The sequence below is a fragment of the Rhinopithecus bieti genome, unplaced genomic scaffold (assembly GCF_001698545.2).
Source record: "Rhinopithecus bieti isolate Rb0 unplaced genomic scaffold, ASM169854v2 scaffold_10347, whole genome shotgun sequence".
In the NCBI taxonomy this organism is placed as follows: domain Eukaryota; kingdom Metazoa; phylum Chordata; class Mammalia; order Primates; family Cercopithecidae; genus Rhinopithecus; species Rhinopithecus bieti.
In genome coordinates this window covers 574,626-592,829 of record NW_016806836.1, presented here as the reverse complement: position 1 = coordinate 592,829, position 18,204 = coordinate 574,626, and the positions used below count along the sequence as shown (strand labels likewise).

At 44.2% G+C, this 18,204-nt stretch overlaps 1 protein-coding gene across 1 annotated transcript in view; it reads right to left on the bottom strand.

Annotated features, from left to right (window-relative positions):
- The window catches only part of ZMYND8 (zinc finger MYND-type containing 8), a 152,753-nt gene that overhangs the window by 62,160 nt on the left and 72,389 nt on the right, over nt 1-18,204 (bottom strand). Inside the window, 5 exon segments of the mRNA XM_017877885.1 lie at nt 4,182-4,609; nt 4,611-4,661; nt 10,305-10,420; nt 11,785-11,862; nt 15,759-15,814. Of these exon segments, the coding sequence (XP_017733374.1) occupies nt 4,182-4,609; nt 4,611-4,661; nt 10,305-10,420; nt 11,785-11,862; nt 15,759-15,814 (729 nt within the window).

Below are 18,204 nucleotides of genomic sequence, written 5' to 3'. Positions count from 1 at the left end.
AAAAAAAAAGAATTATTTTATGAGAAAACATGTTCGTTTCATAATTATTTTAAAAGGGAGTTTATGAAACCTTTCCTTTCTTTTCTTTTTTTTGAGACAGAGTCTCACTCTGTTGCCCAGGCTGGAGTACAGTGGTGCAATCTCAGCTCACTGCAAGCTCTGCCTCCCGGATTCAAGCAATTCTCCTGCCTCAGCCTCCCGAGTAGCTGGGATTACAGGCGCATGCCACCATGCCTAGCTAATTTTCTGTAGTTTTAGTAGAGATGGGGTTTAGCAGAGATGTGTTAGCCAGAATGGTCTTAATCTCCTGACCTCAAGTGATCCGCCCCGCCTCGGCCTCCCAAAGTGCTGGGATTACAACTGTGAGCCACCGCACCCACACCCTCTTTCCTTTCTTAAATGGTAACCCACAGTGTAGCTACGAGACCAAAGGACCATTAGCCCAGAGGGTGGTGAATGTCAGGCCCCCCAACTCCGACTGTAATAGATATTAATAACTTACATTGAGATCGTGCAAGCAAATACCAGTGAAGGTAACCATTCTGGCCAGGAGGTCTACATAAAGGGGGAACTACAAAAATCACCGAAAATATTAACCACTTAGGCCATCCAGCTAGCAAGATTATAGGACACTGTGAGTTAAAGGCTTCTGGCTGAGCAAAGTGCTCCTTAGAAAGCTAAATATCCAGTTCTAAGGATTATAGGCACACAGCTCTGAGTTCTCCAATCTTCTAAACAAAAACAAGATTTCTACACTGTTGTAAAAGTTTTATGCAATAACATTTCAATTTGTAGTGTTGCTGGTTACAAAACTTTCACTGGTGAGGCTACTTCTGTTATTTTCTATTCTATGACACTGCAATTTTTGTACACGATTTTGGATGAACTACTGCCTTATCTCAATTATATTATCCTGACTGTGGAAGCATTTAAATACAAATTTCCCGTCTCCCTCCACTAAATACTATTATCACTGCTAACAGCAGAGGGCAGTAGGGTGCAGAGAAAGGAAACCGGTCTGGACACAGATTCTGGCTGTGGGGACTTTCACACCTCCCTTACACTCTGCATGGCTCTCAATTTGCCTTCTGTAAAATGGGGAGACTGACTCAGTTTCTTCCAATACTCTTAGTCTGTAATAGTGGTTGGCAAACTACAGCTCAAAGGTAAAACTGGGCATACCACCTGTTCCTGCCTGGCCTGCAAGCGAAGAAAGGTATTTTAACATTTTTTTAATGGTTGGGGGGAAAAGAATTAATAGCTCATGAAACATGCAACTTATATGAAATTTAAATTCCAGTGTCTGGACACCTTGGGAGACCGAGACGGGTGGATTACTTGAGGTCAGGAGTTTGAGACCAGCCTGGCCAACATGGTGAAACCCTGTCTCTACTAAAAATACAAAGAACAGCTGCGCATGGTAACACACGCTTGTAATTCCAGCTACTCGGGAGGCTGACGTGGGAGGATTACTTGAACCCGGGATGTGGAGGCTGCAGTGAGCTGAGATCATGGTACTGCACTCCAGCTTAGGCAACAGAGCAAGACTTCATCTCAAAAAATATAAAAATTTAAATAAATAAATAAATTCCAGTATTCATTTAAAAAGTTTTAATGGAACTCAGCCACACACTGTCTATGGCTGCTCTATTTTCTTCTATCTAGCTAGCTATCTGTTTATTGAGCTGGGGTCTCACTCTATTGTCCAGGCTGGAGTGCAGTGGCACAATCATAGGTCATTGTGGCCTCAAACTCCTAGGCTCAACTGATCCTCCCAGCTCAGCCTCCTCAGTAGCTGGGACTACAGCAGCTTGTGACTACTTTAGTGGAACAATGACTGAATAGTTGCACAGTTGGAAAAAAGACCCAAAAAGCCTAAAATACATACTATCCGGCCCCTGACAGAAAAGGGGGCAATTTGTAAGAGTAAAATAATTTTCAGTATCACTGTCTCTTCCTACACTACACATTGGCTAATTCATGATTACTAAAATGACCTAAGCACATACCAGCAAGGAGGTTATATTTTAGGAAAGGGATTTTAAAGTCTACTCAAATGGGGGATTCTACTAACTTCTCACCTAAAAAGCCATTCAAAGAATGAGGTATTTTTCCAGGAAGTCTGATGTCATTATCTTTCTCCTTTTGTACCTCCCAAGCGAAGAGAGAAGCTAAATTAAACACATTATCCTGTTCTTATATTCCTATAAAACTGAATTTTTTGAAATGTGGTACAGGAGAACCAATGGTCGTATATATGCCACGTTTCATTTTACTAGTTATGTATTAATTTCACATACATGAGGAAAAACCACAACAAGCAATTTAAACACATGAGCCTATACATTGTGTTTAGCTTAGGACAAAGCTGCATTACAATTTTAATATTTAAGTATGTAATAAAATACAGCAGAAAACCATGGCAACAAAAGTTCAGGCAACACTAATTCACAAAGTCGCTGCCAAGGTTAAAATTTAAAACATTTCCTGAAAAGCATGCTCGTTATGGGAACTAATGTGCTCAAGGGTTTGTGTAATTAACTACCATGTTTTGTGAACTTGGCTTAAATGGAACCGTATCATGGAACAAAGTAAGCTTTTAAGGACTCTGGTCAGAAACAAGGGAGTAAAAAGGAAGACTTTTCTGAAACTGTGTCAACACAAATTATGTCAACTCCAAAACAAAACTCTACGACTCAACCATGAGTATCTAGGACCACACGGCTATGAATCAGAACGAGAGAAAGACAGACTGCAGCCTTTATTTTACAGAACCAAAAGCCACAGGCTCTCTCTAACCCTCCTACGACCATCTGGGAAGCAGCTAGAAGCAGTTCTTCATAATAAACCAAGGAAAAGAAAAAACAAAAAACAATGTCCCAAGAAACAACATAAGCAAAGTCAGCAGAATTATTTGAGTTCACAACTAAGTCCTTATTATTTTAACTTTTGGGGACATTCATGGTATCTTGAAGAACTGATGCTTGCTCCTTAAAGAATTCCTGTAATTTTACTTAAAAACCTGACATTTAAGAATTGGAGGTTTTACTTAAATACTCAGACTTTGGGCCAAGCACAGTGGCTCACACCTGTAATCCCAGCACTTTGGAAGCCCAAGGCGGGTAGATTACTCGAAGTCAGGAGTTCGAGACCAGCCAGGCCAACATGGTGAAATCCCATCTCTACTAAAAATACAAAACTTAGCTGGACTCAATGGTGCGCACCTGTAATCCCAGCTACTCGGGAGGCTGAGGAACAACAATCACTTGAACCCAGGAGGTGGAGATTGCAGTGACCTGACATGGTGCCACTGCACTCCAGTCTGGGTAACAGAGCGAGACTATGTCTCAAAAAAAAAAAAAACAACAAAACAATAACACAACTACTAAAGGATATGACCTTTAAGGGAATGGGATCACACTAGGAAGACAGAGCACTATGGTTATTTTTTACCTTTTTTTGTTTGTTTGTTTTTTGAGACAGGGTCTCACAAGGGGTCACACTTCACCCAGGCTGGAATATAGTAGCGCAATCATGGCTCACTGCAGCCTCAACCTCCTGGGCTCAGGCAATCCTCCCACCTCAACTATAGTCCCAGAGTAGCTAGGACTACAGACACATGCCACCACGACCAGCTAATTTTTGTATTTTAGTAGAGACAAGGTTTTGCCATGTTGCCCATGTTGTTCCATGGTCTGGAACTCCCGAGCTAAAGCAATCTGACTGCCTCACCCTCCCAAAGTGCTGGGACTACAAGGCATGAGTCACGGCGCCTGGTCAAGTATTATTTTTTATCATATGTGTTTCTCTAACATTTGTGCCATGTAGTGTGACTGTAGGGTTTTGATAGAAAAATACAATTTCAACTAAAAATTATTTGTGTTATGGAAAGTCAATAATCCAAAATGCAGTGACATTTGAACAGAACGCCAAAAGATTTCTGGCCATCTCCATCTACTTCTAGGTATAACCTTCAGGTGGCCTTTTGGAAACACTTTTCTCATTTCTGGGTCCCTAGCAGGAAGAATTCCATCTGGTGACTTCTTGAAAATCTGCTCTGTGGCCCCCTACAGTTCCCCGCGATTGCTCGATGCTCACCTGCTTGGGCCCACCAGGTGTGTACCCATGGGAAACCCCCGTGTCCGAGGGGCCTCCTCCCCACTTCCCCGCACGGAGCTGACCTGTGCTCTTATCCAGGAAGTCCATGGACTCCTCACTCGCGCTGAAGTGGCTGGACGTGGCCTTCTTCTCGGCATCCTGCTCCACGTCAGAGCCTGTGTGCACGGAAGAGTTTGTGCTCATGGGGGAGCGCGGCATATCCGACAAGGAAATCCGGCGGCCTGTGCCCCCACTCAGCACGGGCTTGCTCATCAGGATCTTGGGGGACGCCGTCATGTCAAAGTTGAGCTTGACCTTCTCCTGCTTGTCTATCTTGGCAGTGCCGGCACTGGGGTTGGTGGGATCGAGCAGCATTTGGTACTGGCTGTTGGGTGTGTAGGGTGTCCTGAATGGAGAGTAATTAAAAACCCCAAACTTCCTGCGGATGTTCTCCACGTAAACCTCCATCTCTTGCATGGCACTGTTGAAGATGCTCTTAGTCTTTTCACAGAAAAGGAATTTCTTTAGACATGAGGTAGCAATTATTTATTGGAACCCAGGCCCTAGGAGGGCAAAAGATAAAGAGAGTTTAAGTCAACTTCAGTAATTTCCAAGATTGCTTTTTTCTTGATGTGAACCAAATTAGCCAAGCATGTTTGCCAAGATTCTTATTCTATTTAAAAAAAAGAAAAAAAAAAAAACTTGGTTTGAAGGATTAATTACTGATCCATTTAACAAGCAAGTTCTACCATAACAGAACATGAACAACAAAACTTCAGCTAAAACATTTAAAAGTGCAATAGACTTAGTCATTGTGAGCCATTAAAGAAACAATCCTCTCTGGTTTTCTCTTGGTAGAGAAAAATAAATCAGCCACTGCATCCGACAACACTTCTGAAAAGAGACTTATTCCTTAGGTCGCACTCAGACATAAAGAGCTTCCTTTTCCCACTGCCATTCTAAGTAGGACCAGAAGGAAACTTTGGAACACTGCATTCCTAAAAGGAGGCACATGTTTTTGAATGTGAGATAATTCAAATAGAAAATCACTGAAAAAGGACCCCATTAGCCACCAGGCGTATACTTTCCACCCCCCATCCCAGGCCAGTTCCATCTTCCTAACGTCCATACCCCACATTCCAATTTTGCTCTGCAAAGACCTATGAGAGCATGTCTTTGCAGAGCAAACAACGCCAGCAGCAGCTTTTCTGGAACCAGAGCCAGTGGCCCCCGGGGGAGGTGGGAACACCATAACCGCTGCTGTGGGTGATCGTGCAGCTGATATACGGACATCCCAGACATAACTTGGCTACCATGTATGATCCACTGGCCTCAACCCAGTTTCTGGTTGGGAAAACTGGTGAGAATAAGCTTTCCAAGGAGGGCTTTCGTGGGGGATTTTTTTGTTTATGATGAATTAATTTTATTTATTTATTTATTTATTTATTTATTTATTTGAAATGGAGACTCGCTCTGTTGCCCAGGCTGCAGTGCAGTGGCACTATCTCAGCTCACCGCAACCTCTGCCTCCTGGGGTTCAAGCAATTCTCCTGCCTCAGCTTCCCAAGTAGCTGGAACTACAGGTGTGTGCCACCATGCCCAGCTAATTTTTGTATTTTTAGTAGAGATGGTGTTTCACTATATGTTAGCCAGGCTGGTCTTGAACTCCCGACCTTGTGATCCACCCACCTCAGCCTCCCAAAGTGCTGGGATTACAGGTATGAGCCACCGCGCCTGGCCTTTTTGGCTTGTTTTTTTAAGAGACTAGGTTTCCCTCTGTCACCCAAGCTGGAAAGCAGAAGCATGATCAAGGCTCACTACAGCCTCGAACTCCTGGACTCAAGGACTCCTCCCAGATCAGCCTCCCAAGTAGCTCGGGGTACAGGCACGCACCACAACACACCCAGATCATTAATTTTTGTATACTTTTGTAGAGATGGGGTCTCACTACATTACCCAGGATGGTCTTGAACTCCTGAACTCAAGCAATCCTCCCACCTTGGCCCCCGCAAGAGCTTCCAAGGTGGCCTTTTAGATTTCACAGACCACAAACTCAAGCCCGGTAGAAAGCAGTAGGGAACAAAGGGGACTTTGCAGAAGTAGAAAACTCACGTCTGGTGGAAAGGGAGAAAGCGGTATCTACTCAGCTGCTGTCCCAAAGCAACTATGTAGGAATCTGGACCCAACACTGTCACGTCTTCCAACATTTTAAAGAGAAGAAGGAAAAACAGACTTCTTGGCCGGGCGTGGTGGCTCAAGCCTGTAATCCCAGCACTTTGGGAGGCCGAGACGGGCGGATCACGAGGTCAGGAGATCGAAACCATCCTGGCTAACACAGTGAAACCCCGTCTCTACTAAAAAATACAAAAAACTAGCCAGACGAGGTGGCGGGCGCCTGTAGTCCCAGCTACTCGGGAGGCTGAGGCAGGAGAATGGCGTAAACCCGGGAGGCGGAGTTTGCAGTGAGCCGAGATCCGGCCACTGCACTCCAGCCTGGGAAACAGAGCGAGACTCCACCTCAAAAAAAAAAAAAAAAGACTTCTTATGTTACATTTTACCCCCATTTCAACAGTTGGCATCTAAGAGAAAACAACCCAGGAGAAATAAAGCATATCCCTGGGACAGAATTCAGAATACAGGCGGATTGTTTGCAAGGTTTGGTGATACCAGATCACAACACAAACTGAAACTAAACACCCCAAAAATATCGATCTGCTCTATCAGAGTGCTGGAAATCACCAGCTTCTCATCCATTCTGACTGCTGTCTTTCTGCTGACACCTGAAAAACCATACCTCTAGCAAGAGGGGCAGAGCAGAACAGAAGCCAGATGCCCTCAAGGTAAGAGTTTGCCTCACGGTGAGATTCTGCGTTAAAAGTGAGTGGGCACAGATCAGGACTACTAGACAGGACAGATCTGAGAAGACATTGGGGTATCCAGGGCTGTCCCAGGGCAAATGACGCGCCCTTCCTGAGCTAGTCTCAGCTCTGTTACTGAGAAAAAGGAGAGTGAGTCCTTAACTGGAGAATCAAGAGGCAGGGCCACCAGGAGCTTATCACCAGATGGTCCTGGTATCATAACCTCGAAACCCCCACCTGCTCCACACCCACCTCACCCACACACTTCTGTCTAGTATCCAAGGCCCTCATTGTTCCCTCCCCGCAAGTATTTTCCATGAAATTGCTTGGCAGGGAAGAAAAAAGTCTCTTTTCTTTAAAACAAGCCCAGGGCTGGACATGGTGGCTCACACCTGTAATCCCAGCACTTTGGGAAGCGGAGAAGGAATCACGTGAAGTCAGGAGTTCGAGACCAGCCTGGCCAACACGGTGAAACTCCGTCTCTACTAAAAATGGAAAAATTAGCTGGATGTGTTGGCACGCCCCTGTAATCCCAGCTACTCAGGAGGCTGAGCTGGAAGAATTGCTTGAACAAGTCACTGCACTCTGCTGGGCGACAAAGCAAGCCCCCACCTCAAATAAATAAATAAATAAATAAATAAATAAATAAAACAAGCCTGGTGACAGAGCAAGACCCCCCTTAGATAGATAGATAGATAGATAGATAGATAGATAGATAGATAGATAGATAGACAGACAGACAGACAGACAGACAGATAGAGAAAAGCAAGCCCAGGAAGTATTTCAAGGGAAATTCGACTTGCTTGACAAAATAAGAGTCTCTGCAAGGGGCAATATCCAGCTTCACATTATCTCAGTTCTAACCCCATGATGGCTTCTCCCTAGCTATGTGACCCCAGCCACTTAGTTTTTGTCTATCGTGGATACAAATAGACATATGAAAGCAGCTTCCACAAAAAAAAGCTCTTAACAACACTGGCACCTACCATAGTAGGCAACTGGTTGCTGTCCGCTTTTTCTTTTTTTTTTTTTTTTTTAACTCTGCAGGCATTTAATAAAGTATTTCCTATATTTTATTATAACTGTGCACCTATAATACAAAACTAGGCCAGGCACAGTGGCTTACGCCTGTAATCCCAGCACTCTGGGAGGCCAAGGCAGAATGGATCGGTTGAATCCAGGAGTTCAAGACCAGCCTGGGCAACATGGCGACCCCGTCTCTACTGAAAACACAAAAAATTAGCCGGGCATAGTGGCACATGCCTGTAGACCCAGCTACTTGGGAGGCTGAGGCAGGAGAATGGCTTGAACCCAGGAGGGGGAGGCTGCAGTGAGCCGAGATCTCGCCACTGCACACGCCAGCCTAGGTGACAAACCAAGACTCTGTTCCAAAGAAAAAAAGAATGGTGGTCAGAGACTCCCTGCCCAAAGCCTACTAAAACATCCTAAGACCTCCAAAGTTGTTTCTCTACCACTGTGGAAGGTCCTGAACAACTCCCTACAGGGGATCTCCTCACCCAAAACAAGCCAAACAATGCAGTGTGCTCCCTTAAAGCAGGTGCTAAGAGGGCCTAGGAAATTGGTGACCATCAGACTCATGCTGCTTTCTTTTTCACAAACAGAAGGGGGCCAGCTTCCACGACAGCTCTCATCCAGAACCAAGACCTAAACACACAAAAGCTTTTGGGAAACAGCTTCTGCACACAGAGCTGACCAACTCACACACCGTTCTTCATGCTCTGTAAGCCACCTTCAGTGGTTGTCTGACGGGTGAGAGACAGAGGTCCCTGCAGAGCAGTCACAGCTGAGAGACTAGAGCCATCAACCCTAAGGGTCTGGGAATACTGGGTACAAGGGGGTAGGTATCGTTTTCTCCCATCCTGCCTGTGTCCTAAGTATATCTACTCATAGTGTATCAACCTATAGAGTAAGACTCCCACATCATCAAGATGGTTCACATTTGTTAAGCTCTGATGAAGAGGAGGGATGTACAGCCTGTCACCAATTCCTCCTGCTCTTCAAATAAAAAAGAAACTCCTGCCTAGCCCTCTAACTGCAGCTCCAAGCATCCTCTCCTCCCCTGACCCTGTTTAAATCCCACTATCCTCCCAGCATTTCCTGAACCCTCTCAGCCTCAGCCCTTCCCCTCCCAAGCCTCTGCTCTTCCTGGTCCCTCATCCCAGATCTTCGTACCAGGCCCCCACCACTACCTCCTGATCTGAGATTATCTTGCCTATTAGTTCACTTGTGTATCATCCTTCTTCCCCGCTAGGATATCAGCCTTCACGTGGGCAGGAACATTGAATCACCAGCCTCCACTACACAGCCTGGCATGCAGCAGGCATCAAATATGTATTTCTTTGAATGAAGGAATAAAGGAATTAAAGTCAAGGTGCAATACTTCCTACCAAATCCAGCACCATCTCAATAATTTCCATTTTGTCTTCTGACAGTGAACTGTTGGGATTCCTAGTATATGAGTTTGCAAATGATTTGGGAATTCACTCTTTTGGTCTGCAAGACGACTAGCAAAATTTAGCAGGGGAAACAAATTTCAGCTTCTGGACACTCTGTGTGTGTACATAATTTGTAGTATATGTATCTTAAGCAGTCTCCCCTACACACTAACACGCTTTCTCAAACCAATCGGTAGGGCTTCAAAAGGGGCTTTGCCTTAGTTAATCATAACTTGATAAAAGAGAACTAAGATATTAACTGCTGCTCATCTCTGCCTACCTGTTGTTCTCAAGCACGCAGTGGGCTCCGCTCTACAGGGAACTGCTATTAGCTGGAATAATTCACTCTGCCGGGTGCGGAGGGGAAGGGGAGGGCAGGAAGGCTGGGAGGGAGGGCTCACACCTGTCAAAACAGCAACCCCTTATAATTTCCCATTGTAGCTTCAGAGAAAAGGGAACAGGAGAGAACTACTCAGCATGATGATAAGAGATTCATTTACTGGCAATCTAGGAAACGACTTCTAATCTTTGAAAGAATGATTTGGAAAGCAGTTTCCATGGAGGTTTAATTTACTTCAGAAACCCCTCCCAAAAACCAAAACAAAACAAAAAAGAAGAGCAGCACTTCAAACAGCCACAGAACCCATTCCAATTTTGGTTTCATCAACAGACCCAGTAAAGTAAGATGACTTTCTAACACACCTGAGAAAACTAGCCCACGCCATTACCAAGCTTAACATACCACAGGAAATTTATTTCAACAACAAGATCAATGGTTGGTATCATGACAATAATCAGAACAATAGCTACAGCCTCCAATTCTTTTCTTATCTAATAACAGTATCAAAGTTCAGTGAAAGCTACATGTTCCAAGCCTGTGATTAACTCCCACCTGTCATGTTGTCCAAAGAATCGGGCATCGACCTGCCCATCTTTATCCCTCAGAGCTTTTGCAGGCCAGAATGGAAACCCCTTCAGTTTGGCCCAGACCAAAGGATGTGGATTGCTCTAGGAAAAGAAAAACAAGATTCAGAGTTTGTACATATCTGACAGCAAGATACCCACCAAAGTCTGGTATGTGAGGATGAAGCAGGATTGTGGGACACAGGCCATGAGTGGAAAAAGAGTTTCGAGCAGGGTCAGCCCGTGTGGTATTCCCTAAAAGGTGTGTGGCCAAGACACCTGGACAAAACTGCAAACGGAGTTAAATGGTGAAATCAAAAGCTGAATGAAGTCCAGGCACGGTGGCTCACGCCTGTAATCCCAGCACTCTGGAAGGCCAAGGTGGTGGATCACTGAGGTCAGGAGTTCGAGACCAGCCTGGCCAACATGGTGAAATCCCATCTCTACTAAAAACAGAAACATTAGCCGGACATGGTAGCACTGTTAGTTCCAGTTACTCAAGAGGCTGAGGCAAGAGAATCACTGGAACCCAGGAGGCGGAGGTTGCAGTGAGCCAGGATCACGCCACTGCACTCCAGCCAGGGCAACAGATCAAGACTCCACTTCAAAAAAAAAAAAAAAAAAAACACGATGACTAAACCAGGGTTGTTGGATCCTAGCTGTACCATTACTACCTGGGCAGGCACGAGCAAGACATTTCACCTTTCTGTGCAACATACACACACAGAGACAATGACGCCAGTACCTTCTGTTACATTTGGATTAAATGTGCATCATACCTAGCGTCTGATAAGGGGGAGTATTTTGCTACCTTTATTCTTTATTGAAGGCTATGCAGAGCCTTCGCTATTCCCATGTTAATCTCCAAAGGCACGAAGAGATGCAAAGTGTATTTTCTCAACTTTCCTTGCCTAATCTTGCCTCCGAACCCACTCCAACCTGCCACCCCCACCAACACACACACCAGTGCATCCCAACAATGTACTTCTCTCTGCAGTAGCCCAGTCTGGGAAAGGCAGATACATGGGGAAACTAGGGTGACTTTATTTCCCCAAGGAACCATGTTTTGGAGGAACTATGGAGTTAATCCAGGGAAGCATTTTCAAACCTCTTAAAATAGAACCAACATGATTTGTAAATCACACACTGATTTAAGCTCATCTTATTATCTGAACAGCTTTGCTGCATCCCACATCTCTGATGAGCTCCCTTTTATGCTACATCTTGCAGTCTGCCCAGGCTAATCAACCCAGGAAACCATGATGCTATCTCTGGCACATGAACTTTCAGCCCAAGAGGTTTATCCTACCTGGATTGCTTTCCCTCTGTCATAACTTTATCAGCAAAAAATTATCTTAAAACTCCATCCAAAGTTTCATCTAATAAGCCACCTGGAAAAAGCTGTCTCGGGGTAGTCATCCAAGGCACAGGGTTCCGTAAATGAAATAAGCAAAGTAAATCCAACTTACACAAGGCTCACAAAACCAGTTATCTCGTTTTTGGCAAGCAGCTAGATAACATTCTGGACATACTTCAATTTCATTCATCTGTAAAGCAAAAATACATTAGAATGTGTCACCCCAGAGGTGGATATCTTATGGACCTCAATCAATGCTTGATGATTTTGAAGGTTAAGATGTTTTAAAGTCCCACAGAGGGAACACCTTGGAGATGAATCCAACACCTTGGAGATGAATCCAACCTCTATGCATTACTCCCAGTGCTTCCACCCACTCCAAGCCATAGTCCTTTCTCTCTGGATCACTGCAACAGCTAACTCCCCCATCACCTGCTTCCACTTTTACCCCCATTATAGACATTCTCTGCAGAGCAGCCACAGCCATCTTTTTTTTTTTTTTCCTCCTGAGTTTCACTCTGTTGCCCAGGCTGGAGTGCAGTGGCCCAATCTGGGCACACTGCAACTTTGCCTTCTGGGTCCAAGTGATTCTCGTGCCTCAGCCTCCCAAGTAGCAGAGATTACAGGTGTACACCACCACGCCCAGCTAACTTTTGTATTTTAGTAGAGTTTCACTATGTTGGCCAGGCTGGTCTCAAACTCCTGGCCTCAAGTGATCCACCCGCCTCAGCCTCCCAAAGTGCTGGGATTACAGGTGTGAGCCACTGCGCCCAACCCAGAGCCACCTTTTATAGAATAAATCTGATCTTGTCCTTCCCCTGCTTAAAAGTCCCCAGTGACTTCCCATTATACCCAGTAGTTCTCTGTCAGAGCACTTGAACCATTCCCCCCACCCCAGGGATCACATAGCAATGTCTGGAGACATTTTTGATTGTCACAAGTGGGCCAAAGGAGGGAGGGGGGGACTACTGGAATCTAAGAGGTACACGATAGTCCCTGCAACTAAGAATTCTCTAGCCCTAAGTGTCAGCAGTACCAAGCTGAGAAACTAACAGTGAAGTCTAATGACCTGACAGGTTCCTTCAAAGCCACATGTGATCGGGCCTCAGCCCACCTGTCTGGGCTCACCTTGCAGCACCTCCGTTCCCCAACCCCTTCCAGCCACTGTGGCCTGCTCTGCTTGCCAAACTCATTTCTATGTCCACAGTAGCTAATTAATACCACGTTGCCCTATTTCATCTTCACTGACAACAATCTGAAAATTCAATTAACTTATTGTCCTTTTCTATCATAAGAAAGTACATTCCCCTAGAGTAACATTGTGGCTTAGAGCCAAAGACACCAGAAGCTCCCTTCCTGGATCTCAAGTCAGACTCCACCGTTTACTTAGCTCTGTGACTTTAGGGTAAGCTGCTTCTCTTCTCGAAGCCCCAACTTGTTGATGTATTGAAGAGAAAAAAAAAGCAGCACCCACCACAAAGGGCTGTTGTAAGAAATTAAATGAGATAAATGTAAAGTGCTTCAAGTGACAGAGTAATCAATTTCACCCATTAACATTTATTGAAGACTTAAGAGTGTGCTAGTAGTATTCTAAGAATTCTGTAAATATTAACTCATTTATCCCATACACCCCATGAGATTAAAAAAAAAAATAATGAGGCCCCAAAAAGTTAAGTAACCTGCCCAAGGTCTTACAGCAACAAAGTGGCACAGTCAAGATTTGAACCCAGGCAGTCAGGCTCCAAAACCCATGCAGGTCACCACTGCACTGATATTTGTTATTCCTTTCTACCATTATCAGCCTTTTTCTTCTCTTTAACTCTTATCATCATGCAAGGTGCCACATATGTAATAGGTGCTCAATAATTGTAAGACTAACAGACTTCACAGGTCAGTGAATAAGTAAGTGAATGAATGTGCGAACAAATGCATGGATGGCAAAGTGCACCTCCTGCTTCTAGCCCACTCTACTTCTGGGCTGTTCCAAAGGAACATATCCAAAATAGCCCATATGACTTGTCGTCAAGGAAATGAAAACTGAAATCACAGTAAGATGTCTACTATTTTTGTTTGTTTGTTTTGTTTTGTTTTGTTTTTGAGACGGAGTCTCGCTCTGTCGCCGAGGCTGGAGTGCAGTGGCGCGATCTCGGCTCACTACAACCTCCACCTCCCAGGTTCATGCCATTCTCCTGCCTCAGCCTCCCGAGTAGCTGGGACTACAGGCGCCCGCTACCACGCCTGGCTAATTTTTTTATTTTTAGTAGAGACGGGGTTTCACCGTGTTAGCCAGGATGGTCTCGATCTCCTGACCTCGTGACCTGCCCACCTCAGCCTCCCAAAGTGCTGAGATTACAGGCGTGAGCCACCACACCCAGCCAGATGCCTACTGTTTTTACAAATTACATCGTTGGGGCAAGGGGACACATATATACATACAGTTTTGTAATTACAACTCCCAATATTGGAAAGGACATACCCTCATTGTAACTGGAACATCTGACATGTTCACAGCCTCATAGTAATTTTATTTCTAAAAATTCAACTAAGGAAATCATCAAACGCACAATGATATTCATCACCTTGTTACTTAAAATGCTGATAAAACTGGGTACTACTTAATGACAAGAGGAGTAATTAAATGAATGTCCATGAGTTGTACGTAATACTATACAGCCATGAAAAATTCTGTTCTTCCTACGAGTTTAATTACCTAGGAAACAGAGAAAATACATAAAATAAACTAAGTGAAAAAGCAGTTTATAAAACTCTCTACATATAAATATAGACATAAGCTGGGCTTGGTGGCTGAGGCCTATATTCCCAGAGTCTTGGGCGGCTGAGGCAGAAGGATTGCTTGAGCCCAGGAGTTTGAGACCAGCCTGGGCAACATGGCAAAACCCCATTTCTACAAAAAAAAAAAAATTATTAAAAATTTTAAAAAATTACCCAGGCTTTAATTAGCTGAGTGTGATGGTGTACCCAGTACAATTTGAGACTCTGCCTCAAAAAATACATAGAACTATATCTATATATAAATTTATATGGATAACTTGTTTTCTTTTTTTCTCGAAGACAGAGTCTCACTCTGTCACCCAGTCTGGAGTGTAGTGGTGCTATCTTAGCTCACTGCAACCTCTGCCTCCCAAGTTCAAGTGATTCTTCTGCCTCAGCCTCCCGGTTTAGCTAGGATTACAGGCATGTTCCACCACACCCAGCCAATTTTTGTATTTTTAGTGGAGACAGGGTTTCGCCATGTTGGCCAGGCTGGTCTCGAACTCCTGGACTCAAGTGATCTGCCTGCCTCAGCCTCCCAAAGTGCTGGGATCACAGGTGTGAGCCACTGCACCTGGCCAGGTATCTATCTATCTATCTGGATATATCTAGATCTAGATCTATATATCCTTATATAAAAAGACATGGATGGGTCCCAATGCTATCTGAACAGTTTTTCTTTATGAATGAATGAGAGCACACTGACACGTTGAAGGTTATCCCATCTCAGTTTTTTATTCTCACAATGAGATCTGATAAAGAAAGCCTTCCTTGTACCATTTTGGCTGTGAGCCTGTCCCACAACCACCAGAGAGCCTCACAGCTCACATGCCTAAGATGTCTGTTCCATCCACACTATCACAATTATGGGCATTTGTAAGAAAACAAGTTCTCCTGGACACCTGGGCCACTCTCCCAGAAGCAGTCAAGGCCATGCCCCCAGATATCAAATCCTCTTCTGCAAGAGGACCAAAAGGGACCTGACACAATACCAGGCTGTGAGGCCAAGGTCAGAAATTACGAGTTCTATCTAGGCAATCAGGAAAAGACAGGAGGCCCAGTGCTTCCTGGTAAAAAAGGGTAAAAAACAAAAAGTCCTTTCCTTCTCCCTTAGATCACTGCTACCGTAAGGGTGTTTTATAATACACTGGGGCCCCTCTTTGTTCTTTTTACTTCCCTTGAAGAGTAGGGGTACTGCCTCAACAAATTCCAAAATCACCTTGGCTACCTACTAGGAGATTCTGCAAATGGAACCTCACTGCCCCATCCCCTCCCTCTGGGTGCATCTAAAACAGGACAGTGGGAAACACATACCTCATGTTCACAGATTTTGATGACTACTTTCGCTATTTGCGTCAATTTGTGATTTCCTAAGGGAATAAGAAAACAGGATTAATTCTAATGGAAATACTGCAACACTAGGCCTGGGGATTTTACTTGCACTAACAACGTGTTTACTTGCTTTTCCCCCAGGATTAAGCTTTTAAAGGCTAAAACCAGAGGTTCCTGGCTTCTAATAGTGATTCATATTATGTGATTCTTCCCATCAATGTCGATGACTCTTTGGCGCCTCGATGTCATCTTCTCTGCAACTGAGCAATTTATGTGGGTTTCCCTAGAGATCACAGATTAATACTTTTTAAATGCTTTGACACTCTAAAGGCTCGAATTAATGAAAAAAGGCCTTATTCTACCCATTATCCCAGATGCCAGTCCAAGAAGAATCCAAGAGAAAGAAGAAGACATTTTCTTGAATAGCTCTGGTGTGGCTAGTGCTTCAAAACACATTTTCTTCTTGGGCCAGATGTGGTGGCTCATGCCTGTAATCCCAACACCTTGGGAGGCTGAGGCAGAGAGATCACTTGAGCCCAGGAGTTGAAGACCAGCCTGGGCAACTTTTTAGCGAGACCGCATCTCTAGAAAAAAGCAACACACACACACACACACACACACACACATTTTCTTCTCAGCTCCTCAAGAAGCCGTATTAGGAAGCAGGAATAAAATGTGCCCATTTAATGAATGAGTAAGCCAAGGTTCAGGAGTCATAATTTACATTACTTAGCTAAAAAAGTAATCATCTAGCCCCAGGTCTAACTCTACACTAAACCAGAGGACAAGATGGTCCAAAAGTCATGTTTTCTTTGAACATTATGGTATTTTTAGAAGTTGTAAATTTGTTGACATCAAGATTTCACACACACAAACACACAATATACCTACATTTCTGGTTTGCCTTGAAAACTCAGAAGATCCGATAACTATAATCAATGGAGCACTGGAGCTGCCAACAGCAACCTTTCCAGTCCAGGTAGGAGTTCTCTGTTCTCCATGATCCACAGCACATCACTTGACCTGCAGCCTTCTTCGCTTGTGCTAATGTTTTTGTTTTTCTACCTGACCTCATCCACTTGCTTATATAATCTGGGCCTTTCTATATATTCGAGTATATAATCTTTACATAAATTCTTTTTTTTTTTCTTCTTGAGATGGATTCTCGTTCTGTCACCCAGGTTGGAGTGCAGGGGCGCAGATCTCAGCTCACTGCAACCTCTGCCCCCTGGGTTGAAGTGATTCTTGTGCCTCGGCCTCCAGAGTAGCTGGGATTATAGGCATGCACCACCCCACTCAACTAATTTTGGTATTTTTAGTAGAGACAGGGTTTCACCATGTTGGCCAAGCTGGTCTTGAACCCCTGACTCAAGTGATCCGCTCGCCTCAGAATCCCAAAGTGCTGTGATTATAGGCATGAGCCACTGCCCCGGCCCACACATTCTTAATGCCTAGTGCCTCTCCTTTTTCCCCTCCTTTCACTCTCAGCCCTGCTATAGTTAATAATGCAGTATGTGTGTGTAAAGCAGATATACATATCTTAAACACTAGCAAACAGGCTGGCGTGGTCTCTCACGCCTGTAATCCCAACACTTTGGGAGGCCAAGGCGGGCAAATCACTTGAGGTCAGGAGTTCGACACCAGCCTGGCCAACATGGTGAAACCCTATCTCTACTAAAAATACAAAAAATTAGCCGGGTGTGGTGGCACAGGCCTGTAATCCCAGCTACTCAGGAGGCTGAGGAACGAGAATCGCTTCAACCGAGGAGATGAAGGTTTCAGTGAGCCGAGATCACACCACGGCACTCCAGCCTGGGCGACTAAGTGAGACTCTGCCTCAAAATAAATAAATAAATAATCCTACTTTTGCAATGAACAAAATATCTGAATAGATGTTTACAAACAAAGACATACAAGTTACTAGTAAGCACAGGAAAAGATACGCAGTACCACTGATCATTAGGAAAAGGCAAACTAAAACCATCATGACATAATACTTTACACCTTCAGGAACAGGCAAAATTTAAAAGGCAGACAATATCAAGTGTTCGCCTTATATTGTGTGGAGCTAAAGAAAAATCTAATATACCCTGCTGGTAGAATGTAAAATGATAGAACCACTTTGCAGAAACAGTTTGGTGAAACGTTCTAAGTTAAATAAAAACCTACTCACTGAGATGGCAACACCACTCCTAGGTATTTACCCAAGAGAAAGAAAAACCTATGTCCATGCAAAGACTTGCACAAGCAGGTTCACAGCAGCTTATTCCTAACAGCCCAAAGCTGAAAACAACCCAAATATCCATCAGCATCAACTAGGTAAATGGATGAATGGCGGCATATTGATCGAATGAAAAGAAAAATCAGTCAGCAACAAAAAAAGGAACCACTAATTACACATAACACAGATGACTCCTCAAAATATTAC